Raw genomic sequence first — 22,009 nt, forward strand, 5'->3', positions numbered from 1 at the left:
CCACAGCCTCTCGGTGCTCCTGAGTGAGCCGTCTGAATGTGTGGAATGTGAGGCAGGTATGCGAGGATACCTCTGCTCTGGTCCAGATAGAGAGAAATGATTAAGAAAGGGAGGGAGAGAGATTCCTTGAATTATAACCCGAGCCAACAGTGCATGTAGGTGTTTCAATGTGCAGGCTCCACAGAACGCAGTCTTGAATCTGGAATGTATTTTGCAAAAAAGCTTAACTCCCCCACACTGCAGGTGTTTGTGTTCAGTCTTCAGCAAGTTTTATGGCTCAATCACCCACAGATTCGAATGCAGCAGGTTGTCTCTTGTCTCTCACAAGTCTGTATGCTTCAGGCGTGTTTAAGTGTTGAAAACTGTCAAACAGATCTGTTTCCACTCATCGTTTCCTCTTCTTATTCAAGTTCTGGTATCTCATTAACGTTATATTATAGTGAGTTAGGAAGCCGTCAATCTCGGACCCATCTGGACCTCGAAACTCGTCTGACAACAATTTAGCCTCTGGCAGCCACGGCCGATGTTTTGGGGCATTTCGGCTAATGCGTTCTGTGTCTTTTGCTCTCCACACTTGAATGTTTACTTGCATGCAACCAAAGTGTTTTCATTTGAAACATCTTCTGAAACAGTATTTTCAGTAATAAAATAAAAAGCAAAAAACATGCAGGTAGTTTAACTGGTGACTCTAAATTGCCCTTAGGTGTGAATGTGAGTGTGTGGATAGTTGTTTGTCTCTATTTGTCAGCAATGTGATGAACTGGCGACCTGTCCTGGGTTTACCCTGCCTCTCAACCAATGTCAGCTGTCAGCCCCCGCGACCCTGCATGGATAAGCGGTTATAGATTATGGATGGATGGAAAACAAAAAGCAGCAGGGAATTATAATGGCAAATGGCAGAAGGTCAGAATCAGACTTCTAGCTATACTATGATCAAAAACACTCACTCAAAACACAGCCTCACAAAGGCACAATTTGATGTATAGTAATGAGTTAAAGTACCCCAAATCACTAGATTATGCTAGATTAATTTAAAGGATTTTTTCCAGAATAGGCACACTCAAGGAGACCACACCCTCCTGTTTGTAGAAGCACTGAGGAGGAATTTCATGGACGCTGATCCAGACCTCTGCTGCTGACTCCGGGCCCGCCGCTGTCTGTCTTTGATCCTGAACTCCCTGCACCAGTCTGAATGGGCTGCTTGTCTGTTTGAATCCAGTCAATACAGCTCCACTGTTTGTCTTTTGAACTGGTTTTCTAAGAGAGTGATAAAAGGCTAATGTGGTTCTATAAGAAAGATCCTCAAATCTGTCATCTGTGTGTGTGTGTGTGTGTGTGTGTGTGTGCATGATCTGCAGGCAAAAATGTAAAGCAGCTCAGTGTGTTTTTTTGTGTTGCAGGAGATTAGTGTCTGGATTCATACCTTGTTTTACCTGCTGGAAGCCTGCTCCAACATGTACACACCTGCAGGGGCAGGAGGGGATGCATAAACACACACACACACACACACACACACACACACACACGGGTGCCCTTCATGTACTCCACCCTGCCTTAGAAAAATACCTGAGGCAAATAGTCAATTGACAGTTTAGTGACTGTTTTACAAGCAATGGCAGGAAGACGTTGGTGTGGTTTATACACATGCTGACGCACACACACACACACACACACACACACACACACGCTCGCACACCTAGTGAAGCGTCTGTTTTGGAGCATGCTGAAACAGATCACTCTTTCATGCTGAACCAGGCAGTCTGTGTGTGTACCTTTGCTCCCCACTGGTGTTTACCTCCTCTCTCTGCTGCTGCTCGCTGCCACGTCAAATGACCGCCTGGGTGCTTGGCTCGCTCCTCCGGGAGCCTCGTGGCCAAACAGCCTGACTGTGGCCACTCTGCTCTGGGGCTGAAGAGTCAGAAACAACTGGTTGGAAGATTTATACCAGCTCAGTATTTTGACAGCGTCTGACTGTCTACTGGAGCTCTACTTGTGGTTGGAAGATAAACGGATGTGTTCAGGTCTGTGGAGACAGTCAGACCCCGACTCACCTGAGGATTGAGGAGACAGCATGAGAGCAGCTGTTGGAGCCACTGAAGTATATTAGTGCTTTTTGTTTTATTTACCCATCTGTAAGATGAGTGGATATCTTTACAGAGGAAGGTAAGTGATGACAACAGCTCTTGTGATGAGTCATGGGGGTCGGCTTGGTGAGTGTGCGTGGTTTGTGTACCGTGGTGTGCATGTGTGGGTGTGCATTCATGAATGTAATGTGAATAGAAAAGCATCTCCTCTGCAGTGAATGCAGATAAATAAAGTCAAGTATTCTTTACCTTAGAATGAAAAGAGGACCTTTGTGCCAGGGTTACATAATAAGGTCTCGACTCCCACATGTGGTGATCTGGATGATAGGCAGCTATTGGCTGAGCTCATTTCAAAGCAAACCCCTGAATTATGTGTTCACTGTCATTTTAACCTCCTCCTGTCTGTTATGCAGTCATGTGTTATATAATAATATAATGTAATAATAATATGTTGGGGTATTGAGAAATGTGTTTTAACACCTTAAGAGTTTCCTTATTTGGTAACTTTGGAAACTTAAGGATCTCTACAGTATAAAATGAACTTATGTGGGTTTATGTTTACGGGGAGTTAAAATTATATATATATATATATGTGAGAATATTTCCATTCTGGATGTAAAGTTCCAGTCATTTAAACATGTTTCATATCATAGGACAGGACAATACTGACTAAATCAAATATCACAAGATGTGTGACTGAATACTTCAATATTCAACTGTGGATATAATCAGGACTTCAAATCGAGGGCAACTGGGCACTGGTCGAAGATACAGTATCTCACATAAGCACCCCTCACATATTTTTAAATATATGATTATATCTTTTGAAATATCACTTTGCTACAGTGTAAAGTAGTGAGTGTACAGCTTGTATAACAGTGTAAATTTGCTGTCCCCTCAAAATAACACATCACACAGGCATTAATGTCTAAACCGCTGGTAACTAAAGTGAGCACAGCCCTAAGTGAAAATGTGCAAATTGGGCCCAAAGAGCCGTTTTCCCTGCCCGGTGTCATGTGACTCGTTAGTGTTACAAGGTCTCAGGTGTGAATGGGGAGCAGGTGTGTTAAGTTAGGTGTTATCGCTCTAACGCTCCCTTACACTGGTCAGTGGAAGTTCAACGTGGCACCTCAAGGCAAAGAACTCTCTGAGGATCTGAAAAACAGAACGGTTGCTCTACATAAAGATGACCGAGGCTATAAGAAGATTCCCAACACCCTGAATACAGCGGTTCAGCAGGACAGGTTCCGCTTAGAACAGGCCTCGCCATGGTCGACCAAAGAAGTTGAGTGCACGTGCTCAGCGTCATATCCAGAGGTTGTCTTTGGGAAATAGACGTATGAGTGCTGCCAGCGTTGCTGCAGAGGTTGAAGGGGTGGGGGGTCAGCCTGTCAATGCTCAGACCATACGCCGCACACTGTATCAAACTGGTCCACATGGCTGGCGTCCCAGAAGGAAGCCTCTTCTAAAGATGATGCACAAGTTCGCAGTTTGTTGAAGTCGCTTTATCTGCTGAGTTCAGAAAAGTGAAGAAGCTTCTTGGATGAGAGGCGAAAGTATCTTCAACCAAGGCCAGTTTTCCAGAGCTCAAACTGAGTAACTGTGTTAGGCCTCTGCACACCACGGTAGGCTGGTTACCTCCAGTAGACCATTGTTGATCATCTTTGGCCAACCTTCGCTCGTTATGTTTGGTTTAGCTTGGTTGGCCCATGTCAGTGGCTGTTCAGACAACTGAGCAGTTTTCTTTTAAAATGGTCAAAGTCGGGTCTCACAGCCCTAACCATTGCTTTCTTTTCTTTTTTAAGCAAACCGTTCAAGTAAATCTTTCTGTATGAGAAACTATAAATCTATAACTATGCTTTGTATTTTTACATGATTAACACCGGATACTGTAGAAATGACACAAAAACTTAAAAACAAGAAAAGATCCATTCACAACACCAATAATAAGCTGATTTATCACCCATATTTGCTACATATGGTTTCAAGGAAGTGTTGTGACAATTATTCAGAATTTATTAGTCATTATACCGAATCTGCATGTCATATGTGTCACAGACTGTGCCATGAAATGTGCTTTAAGAGGAAAATCAGGGTTCAAGACGTTGGCTCCCTTTCTGCGTGAGTTTCATGAGTCATGAAGTGTCCTCTAAGAGACCCCGACCTACTGTAGGTTAGGGGTGTGTTGTGAAACATTAGCGAACAGGGAGCTGATTTGCAGATTTGTTTGATGACGAGCAACCACACATTAGAGCCCATATGTTGTTCACGGGCAACAACTTGAGCCTGTCGATCAGTGTTCAGTTTGTCTGCTGCCTCACAGCTGCTGGATGCCTTCGCTGTTGTCTACTCAGCTTCCATTGTCACACAGGGCTCATTTACTCACATCTCCTGCCGTTAGCCACTCCTCCAGCTGTCATCACCAATTTGTTCAGACCAGCACGGAGGTCGCTGTTAGTGCCGACTAACTAGCACACCTAGGTGGTCAAAATGAATCCACTCATTGCTCTGAAAGCCTTTGATTCCTGTGTCATTCAGAGACAGTGAATTGGGGCTCATTAGATTCTCACCCTGGCGTGAAGCTCCCTCATCTGCCTGATCTTCACTTTAGTTAATAAAACAAGCCAGACGCGATCTGCTTTGACTTAATCTTGCTCATTGATTATTCATAAAAGGCTCAGAGGAAGTGCTAATGGGGAGAAAATCCAGCACATGTTCCTTTTGATCCTAAAAGACTCATTATTGACCAACTTTAAGCCACGTTGAGACAGTGCTACAGTGAATCTCAGAAGCTACAACAGCCTTTATTTTTACTCTTTTTAGGGAAGGATATATTGCAGAAAAACCTTTTACCAACTGATTAAGTTTTTTCATTAGGTAAACAAAAAATTTATATGACTCTGTGAGTTATAAATACTTTTCAGAAAGCCCTTTCATTTGTTAATAAAGTAGTGACCAGTTGATGGAAGGTTTTCATGGATTCCTCCACTCTCCGTCTTTGTTTACTGTTTCTCAGCTGGTGAGTGATGGCTGTGTGACTTAAAGCATGCGCTGACTCAGTTTCCACCACCAGTGTGTGAGTGTGCCTGCTGTCTCTGACATGTCAGTGGGAAGCTCTGCTCATCCAGGACTATTTTTGACCCTCTTGTGTGTTTTGAGAACTCACCACATTTTTAGTGACATGTGAAGCAGACGAGACACCGGCAGGTAGGGTATTGGTGAAAAAATTGTAAATTACCATAAATCTGGAAAAACAGGTTTTAGTAGGAGGGGGAAGGAGCAATGTGTGGCTGCTGGTGAAGGCACATGGGACAACGCTGAGTCTGATGGCTGTCTTTTGTTTCAGGCACTGTGGTGGAGACAAACGGGCCAGGCCGAAGAGCATTGGACCTATGATGGGTAAGTAAATACCCCAAATATTTTTAGTGCTCTGATTGATGCTTCACTCAGGTTTTTAAATTCTCCCGTCTCTAATCAAGGTGTTCTTTGTCGTACTAAGTAGACTTTACGGGTTTATTTTTCCAGGAAAAATTAAAGATATTACAGTTTTTCCACCCTCAGCCTCATGCAAACTCCCGTGTTGACTAATCAGCCATTTGTAGAAGTAAAAGTCTGCAGCCTCTATGAGTCTATGAATGACTGAGTGTGTTGGTAACAGCCACCACCCCTTTAATACTGTAGAACACACACACAGACACACACACACTCGTACTTTTGGCTGTTTGAAAGCTTTGGCTACACTTACAATAGCACAAAAGAGAAAAAAGGTCTTTAATTTTTGGTAATTTTACATGTTCTGTAATTGCCTTATAATTTTCTAGGATATTTCTTTGAAAAAAAAAAAAACCTGTGTAATTTGGTACAAACAACATTTGGATACAATACCTACTCATCTATTTATGGGTTTAAGAAAGAACCATAGATATATATTTATTTGGAGTTTATGTTGATTTCCTTATAAAAACTGCAAAAAGTCTCAATGACTGTAAAAATATTATTCAATATTATATTCATATAATCTCTATGGGTTGAAATGGCAGTTAATTGGCGTTAAGTGCACCAAGTGAGCACTTTCCCTGTAATTAGTACATAATTACATGGTCCTTTCAGAATTTATAGTAAAATATCATTTTTTATATTGTTAATAGGAATAAAAATCACAGAGAATTAGATGTTTTGAACCATCATTTGGTCCATTTTCATCCAACGTTACTGATATCTGATTTCTTCTGTCTTGGTCTTGAATTGCAGTTCAATATTTCAGAAAATATGCTTATTTGTTTTGTTTTGGAGACAACAAGATGGATATCAATCTCATGTCTGTGTGTGAAGTACAGAGCTGGATTCAGGATGTAGTCAGCATAAAGACAAGAATCAGGGGGAAACAGTTAGTCTGGTTCTGCTCAAAGTTCAAAAATATATCTACCGCCATCTCTAAAGTTCACTAATGAACACGTTTGATCTCACTTGTTCAACCTGTGCACAAACATGAATGTACAAAGGACAGAGGGCAGTTTTAGAGAAAATATTAAGCTATTCTTTTAAGGCTAGACATTCATGTGTGGTTTGGTTGGGATTAGGGTTCAGACAAAGGGAATACGTCAATGAGGGTCCTCACAAATACAGTAACACAACATTTTTTATGTGTGCGTGTGTTTGCATGGTTGTACCACTGCGTCATTCGTAGCAGCGTTGTGTAATATTTTGCACCCTGGCCTGCTCCAGGCGCTGCAGCAGTTAACTTCCCAGGCCCTGCTTCAGAATACCTTCTAACTTCATGTTACAGAGCAGCATTTTAATAATATTTAATGTGCCGCAATTTTAAGGAACCGTCAGAAACCTGCGCTCTGCCAAAGACGTCCTGATTACACCCCTCGGGAATCTGGCACTCCACCACCCCCGCCCCTATTCTACTGCGGACCAATTGGCCCCACTTTTAAAGGAATAAAACACGAACTATTGTACAAATCCCTCCTGTGTGGAGTTTTCTGGGAACGCTCCTGGCCTTTTAGAGAGGATAAGTTTGGCTTTGAGACGTCTTAAGACCTCTGGAAGTGTTTCAGCTGGACTCAAATATACCGTGTGTGTGTGTGTGTGTGTGTGTGTGTGTGTGTATGAGTGTGGACACGGCCCATAAATTCAGGTTTAATAGGGTTATAATGAGGCGAGGGTTGATCAGGACGTCTCAGAGATGCTGCTCAGAAAGCCCAGAGGTGTTTGGATTTCTGCTGTTCTGTTAGACTGATGATTCTCAGTAACAGTGGAACATTTTTACTGCGTGTAGTAAGGATTTACGTTTTGTGTGTGCTTTTCTGAAAATGCTGCTGATCTTCCATTAAAAAAAACAAAAAAAAACTCCACTCATGGTTCAAGCTTTTGCTTGTAAGCTTTTGCTTACACTAGAGCTTTCAACCGTATCCTGCTGTCTTCATCAGCAAAGTAAGTTTGGAATGACCTGACAAGCTCCATTCATTAGCCAGGATGCATGAGAAGTCCTGAAAGTACTCAGAATAATTTCTATCTACAGTTCCAAGACAACTAATTCAGTCAAAAGTTGAGTGGAGATTCGTTTGCCAGCGGCTGTTTTCAAGGTCAAGATTTAACTGTCAAGCTCAGTATAAATTTGGTGTTGAAACATGTTAAAACTCAAATACATAGTTGTTGACAGTCAACAGAATATGTTACTGAATCTATTGGCCTAACTCTATTGAGTCTCTTGTATCATGCTTTTTCATGGTCAGAGGTCGGATACAGTAACAGAATCCCTGAAAGCGATTAGGGACAGTAACCACCATTTTGCTGTTTCCTCAACCCGTGTATGGTCAAGACCCATCGGCGTCCGTTTGTAACGCACTGGGGATCCCTATAGCGTCATAGTTCAACACAGTGGGGGGGGAAGCCCTGTAGCGTCAGTTTGTGACGGTAAAGGCAGGTATGTGATATTTAACAGAAAAGACTGAGTAAAGAGGTGACAGGGGTGGATGGAGGGCCAGAACCCGGACTTTGAACCAGGAGACCGGGGTTCGTGTCTTGTGTGAAACAAAAAGTCAACATGAACGATCTTTACCATAACCAAGTAGTTTTGTTGCCTGAACCTGACCAAACTGCAACATTTCAGGACTTTAATAACGTGCCGTTTCAAAATGGCGATGTTTCAATAACTAGTGTTTTAATTTGAAAGTCTAACCGGACGTTGCATATTTGTTGTTGCTAAGCATTGCTCACTTGACCGCGGAGGTTTAAATGATGCAAAAGGGGTACCATTTATGTGACGAGCCGGGAGAGAGAATGTGTTGGTTTCCTTATGCTAATGTACCCTTCACCTCTATTAATACTATTTTTGAGTCAGCTGATTACAAAAAACTAAAGGTGGAACACAGGATTCGGTGATGCAACACACAGCCGAAAGATGAAACAAGATCACAGTGAACTCAGGGGAACAAAGTGAACAACTACAAAGTGACACAGGAGGACTTTCAGCAGAAACTCAGTTTCAGACTTTCAGCTGCTGTATGAACTTGTATCTCATGTTCACGGAAACTTAAAAGCAACCCATGGAGTTCCCACAATCACTAACGTCACTCTCCTACCAAACAACTTGTAAAAATTACGTAGGCGTTTTTGCTGTTGCCTTTCTAATGACAACTATCTGAGAAAAATCCTAGTTTGAAAAATACAGTGGAATCCGCGGGAAGAACCTAAAAATAAAGCTTCACAAAGTTCTTAAACATATGGGCCATGGGAAACAAAGTTACAGGTTGGAAAAGGAATATTGAGAAAGATGGTCTCAATTACCACTTGCTTTTTTCTTTATGTGTGATTTGTTTTTCTGTCTGTGCAGATTTCTCATGTGATGAGACAGATAAAGGCCCACCGGTACAGATGCACAGCCTCCGAGAGTTTGAACAGGTAAGGACATGTGTGAATCACATGATACATGCTGTATGATAAGGTTTAAGAGTTTGATACTGCAGTTGTGATGAGAAGAAGAACTTTGGCTCCACTAATGTTAGCATAGCGGTGTGCTTCAGAAGTGTCCAGGGGCCTCATTTATAAAATTGTTCTTAGATTATTACTTGTCTGACGGTTCTCGATAAATCATAGAAGACACTGACCATTAAAAACCTTGCTTACGCAGGTTCTAAGAAGCCCATTTGTAACGTACACACCTGTGATCTATAAAATTCACAGACTCCGCCTTACAATCAGCGATTTCCTCTTATATAATGCACAAAAGAGGTTTAGTCAGAACAGCCATGGACCAAAAGAGAAAAGCAAACTTTTTGGAAGCTGAGGTCATGATGTCGGTCACACTGTTTATAAAGCCAAAGCAAAGTTCACCACAGACTTGGGCGCACATGCGTCCCAAACTGTAATACCCGAACATGACCAGCAGAAAAAATCTCTTACATCCAGTCTAGACTTTGCCTAGAGAGAAGATCATTTCCACGTCTAAGGAAAAGGTTTTATAAATAACTACTTAAACATGGTTTTCTGCGTGAGTCATACTTAAAATGAAAAGTGATTTTAAGTCCGTTTTATAAATGAGGCCCCAGGCTTGTCACTGCTCGGTTGTAATGACTGTGTAGGTGTGTTTGGGAAGATGATGTGGCAACTGAAACTCTGCATGAGTCAAAGCGTATCCTCCTCCTCTTCTGACTCTCTCTTATACAGGCTGTATTAATGTTTCTCTCATTATGTATACACTTGGCTTATAAGGATGTTTCAACTCCATCTTTTTTACCTTTTGCCCCAGGTCTTGATACTGGTAATTAAAAACAAACACAACACAAAACAGCTGCACAGTGCACATTAAAGGTGGGGTAGGGAAATCCACTGCCGGGACAAATACCATGATACAGAGTGAAAAATGACAAAGCAAGTCATGGAACATTAGCTAGGTTGTGGGTTAGCAAGCTGTGGCTACAGCTGGAAAGCTAACATGCAGAGAGCATGAGACGGTCCCAGAGCCAGCACAGCAGCTCCGGACAGAAATACTCATAACCCTCCTGCTGCTATAGCTAACATCACAACAACAACATGTCTTGGTGAACTTGGAGGACAGATCTGGGGCGACACGCAGCAAAGGGCTGACCGGATTCATGCATAACTGTGGTCAAGTTACAGTAGTTGTTGTCAGCCGATGCGATCAACTGGAACTGCAGATTGTAGTTTATATGCATGTGTTGCTGGCATTTTTGGATGTGAAGATTTGAGTTCAGTGTTTTAATGCAATGAGATGCTGTGTTTTTAACAGCTGGAGGGCCCACTGTACAATGACTTACAAGAAAGGACATGAAAAGGGAAACCCTTTATGTATTTGCTGCTGATCACATGCTTTCATCGGTCTCAATATCAATCCTGTTGATGTCAAAACATCCTTATTTTTGTTCGTGTAGTCCTTCCATCCACGTTGGTTTTGGAGCTTTTCCAAGACGCTCTTTTAAGCCGATTCACCAACACACTGCTGAAAATCTCAACTGTGTTATGTGTCAACCTTTCAGAAACATGGCTGACACACACATTCAAGGTGTTTCATTTTCTGTTTGTTATTCGACAACTGCACTAAAAGTTTATTTTTGAAGCACCAAAATTACTGCTTCCTTTTAGTTACCAGATGGCCTTTATGACCCACGATCACATAACACTCGTCTAATGACAGAAAGGGGAATGAGACGTCATTGACAATACCTGTATTGTGTTATCAGAAAGATTAACCCTGCTGATCATCAGACTGCTCTACATTACTGCTTGGTTTTGGACGGAGCAGATAGGAGCAGTAGTTTCCTTCTGGTTCTGTGCCAGAGTAATGGATTCTGGGAGCTTTGCCAGCTGCATTATGGGTCTGATGTGCTTGCTGTAATTACCCTGTTCCTGCTTTTAGTGAAGGGGGGACAGTGTGTGCTGGTTGTAGTAATGTTGAATTGATGTGGAGAGTTCGTCTTGCATTAGGGGAAAAAGGTCAAATGATTTGAATTATGAAACTACAGCAGGATGAGATCAAATTCACTTGTTCCTGTAGAGATTCTGAGACACAGAAAGCAGCAACTGAAAAATTTACTTCTTTACCTAAAGGCCATTTTAATGGTAATTTAGAGAATCAAGAGGAAATATTTCATAGCTTTGCATCACACCTCATTTATGTCACTTAAACTCCTCTTTTGCAACCTTTGGCAATTCCCATAAACAGTGTACGTTACATTAACACATTTCAAGGGTCTACCAGGTTCTTACTAACCAAAACCTGATCCAGGATCCTAAGTTAGGCTGGTTCAAACTAATAGTTAATCTAATCGTGGCCATGTAGGGTGCTGTTGTATTGCTGCAGATTGGCTACAGTCTTTCTCTGCAAGACGGGCAATGATCTGTATCTCTGGCTATTTTTATGTAGGTATAAGAGAATGTACCCGTGCATACTCACCATGTGCCAAAGATACACCCAACCTGCTATAAGGGGTCGCAGGTACACACACAAGACGTTTGGAAAACGGTGTGTTATCGCCTTGTGGCTAAATAAACTGAAAGACTCGCATGAAATAAATATGGGAGCTAATTAAGGCCTTGACCTGCAGACATTGTATAATACAACCATTGAATCATATTGTTGTGACATGTTAGTCAAAAGTAGGTCAAACACATAAATTAGGACTTATGTTGAGGATGGATGTTGAAACTGCAGTAAAGATGGCAGAGCTGCTGAAGTAAGTAATGTGTGTAGAAGATGATGATTTGCTCCCACGTGTGGAAACCTGCTGTTCATTCAAATCAGCCAGTGCAGTGTGGACTTGACTGGCTTTTTCAACCAGAGCAGGTGTAACACTTTTCTATTGTGGAGAATGTTTCCGCCCTCGGTAACTGTGTTGGTTTTAGGTTTATTTGAGATATTATATATATAGATGATTTATTCATAGATAGCAGCTTTAAGTGCGTAAAATGCATCTTGAACTGGTGTAACAGCTTTAACGATAAAGCTTTGTATTTGCAGAATGAATAGATATTTCCCCCTGAAGCTGCACAAGCAGAGGCAGAAAGCTGATCTTGGTTGGTTGGAGGCTACATTATAATGTCCCGGCAGCTTCCCTTTGAAGTTTTCCTCTCACTATCCCACAGGGATGAAGGGATGAGTCATGCTATATGCAGACATACAGCACAGACAGCAGACTGGGAGGCAACCTAAACACTGGCTTTGTGTAGAGGGATGAGGAAAAATGGGCCAAGATTGCTGATGTTGTGTGTTTGAATTACAGTCGATATGTTGCAGACCTGCAAAAACCCTTTAAAAGGACCAGTCCAGGGTTTTTTCATGTTTCACACAATTTACCACAAAGCATACTTTAAATTATCACTGCTCAGTTTTCCAAAGAACATTTCAGGGTTTTTTGATCATGTGTTTTTTTTTCCCCCACCTTTGATTCAGCCATTGACGTTCTGTATTTCACTGCACTGTGACAACCTGCAGAGCCTTGTAACCTGCTTTTGTACCTAACTTCAAAATGGAAATCATGTCTGAGCTTTGTTTGATGTCAAAGTGTTGCATGGTACTTACACTGATTACAGATTTCTTCTAAGGTCTACACTAACACCATAAACATTACCAGTTAGAAGCTCTAAGAACAGCTTAGTAGCTCCCAAGCTAGCACTGCTAGTCCCACATTTCATTTGTTTAGGTGTTCATAAATTTGTGATGTGGGCAATGTTAAAAATATGAACACATCAGGTGGTCGCCAATCTTCTAAGCAACTTTTAAGTTGGGGGGGGGGGGGGGGGGGAAACAGCGTCAGGTAGGATGTTCACAGTGAGAGGTATCATCAGGTGTGTACTGGGACTGAAATTCAGCCTGGGACCTTGAGATGGAGAGGCCTTTTATGCAAGCGCCCTTTGGGGGGCTCAGTTATTTTAATACATACTAGTGCTTTTGTTGTATACAGTGAATCATTATGCTGAAGAAACGTCCTTCCTCCTCATTTTGTATAAGCATGGCAGCTCTGCACTGAAAAAGCCTGAGTCAGAAATATTTAAATATACTCAAAAACTGAAATGCATTCAATGCATTTAAAAGAGTAGTGTGTGTATGTGTATGCATAAAAATCAAATCCCTCATCGTCAGCTCTGAATAGGTTTATCTCTGGCTCAGCTTCCCCTGTGCTGGTTCCATTTACCTTCTCCTCCTGCAGCCCCTCCTCTTCTCTCCCTCCTCATGACTGGGGTCATCATCACCCTGTCTCTCTCCATCACCTCCACTGACCTTAACCGCTAATTTACATAAAAACATTCAGAGATTCCTCACTTTAGAAGGATGTTGTTTTTGTGCAATAATGCATTGCAAACTGTTGTTTAATATATAGGCTATTTAAATAATACATAGCCTAATGTATATACCTGTACATAAATGCACTTATAAATAATTTCAGTACATAATAAATGCATTAGCTTCCTAATCATGCACCTGTCTCTGCCTTTGCAGGGTCCTGCCTCACCTGCTACAGCAACCTTTCTGCCGGTCGGTTAATTTGGTGCATTTAGCTGCCTCTTATGGCAACATTTATTTCTTCTAAATACTTTTTTTTTTTTAAACACCCCATTTACCGTCTCTGTTGCGCTCATCTGCCCCCACCAAAACGTTTCGTGATTGAACTCACCCCAAATGGAAAGTGAACTCCTTTGATCGGCGCCGTTGAGCCAGATTTCATCAATCCAAGTCTGGAGGGGCCGCTCGGATCCCCCTTCCGTATCGAAATTATTCGTGGATCATAAAGTAAAACATTAGAAACTGAAAAATAAAAATTCCTGACCGGGAACATTCCCAAACGCCACAATGGCAAATACAAACTATTTAAAATCAAAGATTGCTGAGGACTGGAGTGCATATCAGCACAGTGTGCACTCAGTGCTGCCCCTGGTGGTCAGAAGATACACAAATAAGACTACAATTAAAATTTTTAACTGAACATATTTTGACTTTACATAATAAGAAAAGCAGGTGTTACTCACATTAACGAGGACTCCATTCTGTTTAAATGTGACAGTGAGCCAGGATGGACAATATCAGCTAAATTGGCCCGCCATGATTTTATTATCTGTTAAGTGTAAATAATTAATTTTATTCTTTTATAGTGACATGTCAAAATGTATTCATTAAAACGGGCATATTAATAATATTGCTGCAACATTCTGTACCTCCAGTCTCAGCAGGCCGAAACCCAGCATTATTTTCTATTTTACATGCCTTTATAATAACTGTATTGTGAGATAGCAATCACTGTAGAAACAAATACTGTTTCTTGTCATCTTATTCCCACCGGACATTGTTTTTTCCCCCTATCTGAAAGGTCACTAAGATTTATTAACAACCCGGTGTATGAACGTCTGGGTGCCTTAAAACTGCTGATTAGCTTTCTAGGTAGTTAGCTCACTTGTGATTTAGTTAGCATTTTGCACTTGTGTGGTGTGATACTCTTTTTCTATCTACAGTCATATTGTAGCCGTTAACAATGCAGTCACTTCTTTTTCTCCATAACTGTCAGATGTTCTGTGTCCATGCACTCAGTAGATTGTGTATTTGTGTCATGTCAGGGATTAGCGCCACTATTCTTTGAGAATTGACAAGAGAGGGTGGTGACATGTTGGCGCACTACATTGTGGCAGAATGGAAATTCCTTGCAAAACAGATGATGATATATTGTGTTTGTAAAACTCTGCATTGGCCACGTAAGTCCCCACTTAGGACTCCTTCGAACTTTAGCACTTTTTTTTTAATCCCTCTTGTAGATCAGGTATTGTGGAGGCTGCAGCGGAAATTTGCTCATTTGAATTTTGATAGCATTTTGTTAGCAAATTCAGGAGATGCTTCTGGCTTTTGATTGGTTGTAATTGGTTGACTGGGAAGAGGATATTATGTCCCACTCATAATCTAAACCTTTTTTTTTTTTCCTTTGAGAATGTGTGTCACGAAACACAGATGTGGAACCTGAATTCTTAAATGAAATAAGGTAAGGAGTGCATCTGTGCTTAGAATTGAGAAACTGACAAGAAAGAATAAAAAAACTTACCACTGCGTGATTTTCAGGCCAGAGTTCAGACTGTGATTTATCTGATTTCCATCAGCGGGCTTCAATATTTACAGTTCAGACTCTCTATAACTATAACAAAAGGAAACAACTGATTTTCAGTAAAGAGCAGAGACATAACAGTCAGGGTCTTGTTTTGAAAATGTTCCACATTCTGATGGAGCAGATTGAAGTTTGTTGACCTTTCGTTGCCACTGTAGCTTTACATTAAGTTTTTCTGACAGTGGTAGCGAATGCTGGTCCTCTCATCTTAATAGAGCAGTCTGGATTATTGAATCCAGGTTATGGCCGTGTGTGTGTGTGTGTGTGTGTGCTCGTACAGTTTGTCCTCTTTCCACTTTTGCGTCAGTTTAAAGAATCAATCCTCCAACCGGCTGGTTGGAAGAAACATGAACCTGCCAGAGCAGCATTTGTAACTGTCAAACATCTATGCTCTGCAGTCCTGAGGTTTTCAAAGAAGAAGAAAAAAAATGAAAAATCACCCAATCAAAATGCCCCTTCCTCAAATGGCCTTTATTAGTCCACAGGAGAAATTGGAAGCACATGGCTGCCTATAAACGTGAATTCAAACCGACCGCAGAGACACTTAGATTGATAGAAGAAGGGGGGAGGATTGCATATAATTTTAGCCATTAAAACCTCAGGACAAATTAGGGTTGTTAATCTGTTATTTTGCCCTCGGTCTCAGTGTTCACTTCTGAAAAGCCGCGTACGCTATGAAAGGTCTGTCAGAGTTGGATTACCATTACCAGAATGGCAGTAATGGATCGTACTCAGTATTGTGCAGAGACCAAATACAGAACAGACAGAACACCCGATCCTGCCGTTAACAGCAGGGATGAAGTGAGCATGTGATTAAAATGGCAGATTTCTTTTAATTCCCTTTATCTCCAGAGTCTTTTTATCGCCTCCTCGCATCTTGTGCTCTCGTAGTTTTTGTTGTGGTATTTGAAAATAGGTCAGAATACTGTGTGTGTGTGTTCAACCCCTCAAGCTGTGGCTCTGATTCAGGAGCAGTGATGTTGGATAACAGGAAGAGACGACACATATCTACTCAAATGATGCGCTGTCATTTAGCACGGTGATGAAATGTCATAATTGGCTGGAAATTCGTCTGAAGGCTGTGTTACCTCCTTCTGAAAAAGGCTCAAATCATTTGGGTTAAAATGACTACCTCATCAATAATACCACGGGAACAATTAGAGCAGACTCTGTAATAACGTCACCCAACTTCCTCCTTTGCATCCATTTGTAATTAATATGGCTACTAGAGGGCTTGGAACGTGAACATACGGGGCGGTCTGTTGCTCAGGAGGTAGAGATCGGCGGGTGGATCCCCTGGCTTATCCAGTCTGCATGTGGAAGTGTCCTTGGGCAAGATACTGAACCCCAATTTTCCCCTGATGGCTGTTCCATCTGTGTGTGAATGTTTCTGTTCTGAGCAGTTAGACTCAGTGTGTGACTGGGTGAATGTGACATACTTTAAAAGCGCTTTGAGAGGTCTGAAGACTAGACAGGCGCTTTACAACTACAGAACATTTACCATGGTGTTTTGGGGCACTCCATGCTAATGTGGTGCTACTTGTTGAGACATTGTTTATTGGTAGATTCTAAATAGATGCTAAGGTGTCGCAAGTGTGTTGTGTGCAGTCGCTAGTTGGTTGAGTTTTGGGACAATTGCCCAAGGGGTTGCTAAGGGGTTAAAAGGTAATAAATATGGTTTTCAAGGTAGTTGTTAAGGTGTTGCTCGGTGGTTGCTAGGGAAGAACTTGTGCGGCGTAGCAGGTACTTGCAAAAATCATATCACAGCCTCAACTCGCTCCCCTGCTGCCACTTCTCACCAGGCGTAAGTACCGGTAGTAATAGTAGTAGTAGTCATGGTCTGGTTTATTAGAAGTAAGAAAAGAAGTGAAATTTGGGCAAATGGAGGCCCATACGTATTATTTAGCACAAGAGCCGACAGAGGCTTCAAATCGTTTAGTGAGAAGTAGGCTCAAAAACAAGATTACATCTCCTTAGAAAATAAGAAGCTCAAAGTAAATTCCTACATGTCTGAAAATGTTCAACCAAAAAAAAGAAAATAAGCCTAAACTAGATTTCAATCAGATTTTTATTAATTTTATTTGCACACCTCCCTGTTTCTGTTGCAGCCAACACCTGAAAGAGAAGATAGTTTTCTAAGCAGCTTGTATTGGAGATAAATATGGACATGTCTGACTACAAAGAAATGTGTTATGGTAAATTAAAGCTGAAAGGTTTGACCCATTGTTGGAAGTTACAGGAGAAGAGTGTGTTTCTCTTCGGTGAAGTCGGATGTGCATCATTAGAGAGAATATAAAAAACTGAACCTATTTTTAAGACAATCGTGAAGAACGTGAACGGATAGAAGAGCATCTGGAGAGAGAGAGAAGAAACAAATGCGGTGGGTAAGTTTGGGGTCAAAAGGAGTTTTGGGAAGCCACAGGCTTTAATAGGACAGCGTTGATGAGGCGTCATATGAGTTTTTAATTTGGACATGTCTCTTGAGAGACTAGAGCGGGACAGAAAACAGACAGGAGACGAGACAGAGAAGAGATGCCAGACTGGACTGAGAAATTGAATGAGTTTAGGGCATTGTCTTTTGTAAAAATAACCTCTTTGAGCAAGGAAGGGGGATTAGATGTGGTGTTGCAAAGGAGAATAGAACAGGAAACAGAAGCTGTGCAGCTTTATGGGGACAAATATTTTCAGACTGTTCTCGTTATTTCAGGAAACACCATCCATACCCACACTAGTTCCTTCGATATTGAAGTATGATACAAATTTCCTCCTCTTGGGTTCTCTCAAATCTCCCACTAAGAATAGATAGATATTGATGCCAGGTTGTCTGTCTGCGCCCTTACTGACCAGCGCTGCAAAAGAATCTTCAATAGAAATCTGATTCTTTTATTAGCCATGCTAAAATATAAAATAACCTTTTTAAACAACCATATTTTTGTTTCTACATGTCCAGCCTGTTCTTATTCCCAGAGCGTCATGTCCTTCGGCATGTGGTACCAACACACATGGCACTCTTTAACTTCATTGTTTAATGCTAAAAGTAGGCTTATTATAAATAACAGAAAACGGCATGTAAGGAAGAGGCTGGAATGGACAGGTGGGTCAGAAACTCATTTTTCATTCGTTCATTTCCTGTGTGAAGCAAAAAGTCAGCATTGGTTGTTTATAGTTAAGTAGCGTACTTACTTTACTTAACTTACAGAAGTTAAGTAATGTAGTAATTTTAACCCAAACCATAATCTTACCCTAAAGCTAACCAAGTAGTTTTGGTGTCCTATCTAACCAAATAGCGATGTTTCACAATATTAACCTCTAGTGTTAATATCAAAGTGTAAAAGGTAAAAGGTTTGCAGAATAAAACAAAGTACACAGGAGAAGCATACTTTGGGGTTTGTGCATTGTGTCATCATGATGTAGAGTGCATTTTATGAAGTGTATCCGGTGGATGAGCCGATGAGCGTTAATGGACATGCTGACAGCACAGGAGTCGGTTTTCGCCGCAGCAGCACTCAGACAGGCTGCAGATCGATACACAGCGGCTCAGCTTTCAGCTCAGCCAACCAGCAGATCGTCTCCAGCTCAAATTAGCCGCCTTGCACTGGCACACGCAGACACACACGCAAACATGTAGAAATGTCCTCAATGGCCAGCTGCTGGGAGGGGATGACAATAACCTGTCTTCATCGCATTTGCTCTAAAAAATCTTTGGTATGTGCACAGACACACATTCGTTGTCCTTCTGTCATATATCGCGTGACAGCACCAACAGCATGTCTTTGTTACAAAAAAGTGAAACCAGCAATTATGATCATTGTTAAAACCTACAATTCACTGCATAACCTCCAAAATGTGGAATTTTCAGGAACTCTTCTGGAAAACTCTTTTTGTTTCCTGAATTCTTGGAGGAGTTAGGGAGATTTCCAATCATTTCAAAGTCTGCACTGTAGTTTAAAATCGGTGCTCTGATCTTTTTGGATTTCTCCAGCTCCGTGAAATAAACTATGATTGCTTCAACCTTCCTGGAAATCGTATCCTCGTCACCAGTGATTTGCTTTCTCATACTTTGCAGACATTACCTGTGTCCTTGACTATATGAAGGCAGGCTGAAACCACAAGATTAAGCAAACTGATAAGCACCCAATAAAGGCTGGGTTACCAAAAAGCATCTGCTCTGGGGCCTCAAACCCCAAGCGGCCACAAAAGTCACTGGATATTAGTCGGTTTTGGTAATTTGATTAGCTTATTTGGAAATGTGTTAGGAAATGTGCTTCGCTAAGGACAGTACTACCTAATCTTGTGGCCCAGAGGGGACCTGCATCGAATCTAGTTTTAAGATCAAATTAACTTTAGTTTATATTGTGCTCACATGATGCATTTTCCTAAATAATGGATACATACTTGTGTGTAATCAAATTACCACAAACTAACACCATCTTGTGGCCAGGTAGTATTATTCCAGTGTGGAATTAAACTGCAGTGTGTAGTCTGGGGTGTGCACTGGACTACATGGGGACTCGGTGGAGACAGGCTACAAGTACAATACAGAGAGGGTGGGAGGTAAAGGTCAATTGAAGGCCAATAGCAAATGTTTGCTCTGGGGCCCCATAACATGTTCATTCAGCCAATTTAAAAAAAAAAAAATCTACAGTTAAATATTTTTAAAACCAAATGTTCACACAGCAGTGCAGTGCAAGCTGTGCAAACGCTGGATTTTTCACCTCAGTCAGCATCACTCAGACACAAAAACCACATAAAGATGTCATCAGCATCAGGATTTGTGAAGGAGTGTGACTGATGCGATGAGTCCAGAAAGGCTTCACATTACTGCACTAGCGCCACCATCTGGAGAGACAGAGAGACTGACTGTCTGAGAGGTACGTTGGTAGTTTGAGCTCCATTTTGTTAATTGATCCCAGGCGTGTGCAATAAATCCATGCTCCTCTCCAGCGGGTCAGAGAAGACATATTGACTTGATCACGGCGTCGGTCATGGATGATAATTGTTCAGTGTACAGTAATCTGCTCCCAACGGTAACACAGCCTCTCTGACTATTAACACCAGCACCGGAAACACCTGACAGTATATCAGGGTTTTATTTCTGACAAACTTATTTTGTTTACGCATGTTGGTGTGTAAGAGACAAATGGCAGCCAATCATCTTCAGCACCTCAACATGATTTTGCATTACTGACAAAGTGTGTTTTGTCTGATTCATGGATGTGTGCGTATTAATCCTTTGACGATCTCCACATGCAAGTATGTTTTCTCTGTCTGGTTTTCAGTATGTTCCAAAGCTCCATTGTGTGTTTTTATGTTATTCAGAAGGTATTTATGTATTATATTTCAACATCTCCCCTCCCCTGAGCCCACAGATCATGTGGAAGTAGTTACAAACAAAAAAGGCAAAAGAAGAAAAAAGTATTTTTATGAATCAGTCTTCTACTTAGTGGTAGGCCGGATCCTGCAATTACCCTGACAGTAAAGGCAGCCTTTAATGCTTGGGGTCAGAGAGGCAGGGAAACCACAGTCTGTATACAATCCGACCAATCACCTTCTGAGGAAAATGTCTGATGTAGAAGACAGTAAACACTACAGTGACGTTAACATGACTGAAACCACGGTTCATGCTAGCTTGTTCAGGAAAAGAGAACATTAGAGAAAAAACATGACGGTTTCTGTCACAGTTTAGTCTCTATTAGTCACATGACAAGTGATCGGACAGCTAGAAGTAAAGAAAAAAAGAGTGAATGCATCCAAAATGTCTGTTTTAATTATTCAATGTATCGTAAAACTATGTACACACAGCTGCAGCCCGTACAGCGGATAACCATTTATAACAGTAATTATTTTAACATTAGCCTTTGTTTTCATTGAAAACTAAGTGGTTTAATGAAGACTTGTCTAAATCTGATTGTATGTGGTTAAGTCATAAGTTAATTTCTACTGGGGATATTAAAAGATTCACATCTAAAAACTAACTTTTTATAACAAATGAAAATAAATCATACAGTATTTCCAGGGCGAGAAATTTACATATTTTTAAAAACAAAATACTTTACAATTGTGTCTGAATGACTGGTCCTGTCTAAAACATACATGTGTGATCACATGATTAGCTGAGAGTAGCTCTTAAAGGTTCCTTTCTGCACACTAAAGGATTTAGGTTACTGTAGACATAACAACAGAGTTTTAATATTTTAATCTTAAGAACGCACACACCAGACAGTTCAGTCCAGACGCAGGACCACACACTCTGCGTTTATACTAAACGGTTTCAGAGTTGCGGTTCCGCGGACTTGGAATCTCACAGAAACTTGCGTAATTAAACGTGACTTCAGACAGAAACAAACATGGAGGCTGACTGTTGTCGTCAGGTGGTTTGCTCTGAAAAACAAAAAAATTGAATCAAACTGAAGAGGCAATCAGCAGGTTTATACATTTTATAACGCCAGCAAATACACAACACGCTGGTGACGCTTCGCGGTCAGCTTGCTCTCATTGGCTGTAGCAGGTTTCTGATCCGAGGCACCCCGTTTTCAGATATTTATGATTTGAAATCCAATAGGTCACCTTAAAAGTCTGTCTGTAAACCCCTCACACTACATGATCGTTTGGGCCGATAATCTGTTCCGACCAGCCTCAGCTCAGGAACACCCCCACAATTGTCGGAGGGAAAGTGTGCGACAAGCAATAAAATCTTAAAATCAATCCTAAAGTGAACTGGACAGTGTTATCATAACTAATAGAAATTATGTTCATGAAGCTCACGTTCTAATAAAGTTGAACCTTCCTTTAAAAGGTTTAAAGGGGACCATTTCC

General features: G+C 41.2%; 1 protein-coding gene across 2 annotated transcripts in view; it reads left to right on the forward strand.

Annotated features, from left to right (window-relative positions):
- Positions 1–22,009, forward strand: part of LOC123971510 (phosphodiesterase 4D interacting protein) — an 89,521-nt gene that overhangs the window by 11,845 nt on the left and 55,667 nt on the right. Inside the window, exons 2-3 of one of the 2 annotated variants that reach the window (XM_046050388.1) lie at positions 5,431–5,483; positions 8,926–8,993. In XM_046050388.1, coding sequence (XP_045906344.1) covers positions 5,477–5,483; positions 8,926–8,993 — 75 coding nt within the window. In that variant the 5' untranslated portion in view covers positions 5,431–5,476. Of the gene's footprint in view, positions 1–5,430; positions 5,484–8,387; positions 8,842–8,925; positions 8,994–22,009 lie in introns of those variants that run through there. The other variant, XM_046050387.1, reaches the window with a different exon arrangement.

Source organism: Micropterus dolomieu, linkage group LG05 (assembly GCF_021292245.1).
Source record: "Micropterus dolomieu isolate WLL.071019.BEF.003 ecotype Adirondacks linkage group LG05, ASM2129224v1, whole genome shotgun sequence".
NCBI classification, from domain to species: domain Eukaryota; kingdom Metazoa; phylum Chordata; class Actinopteri; order Centrarchiformes; family Centrarchidae; genus Micropterus; species Micropterus dolomieu.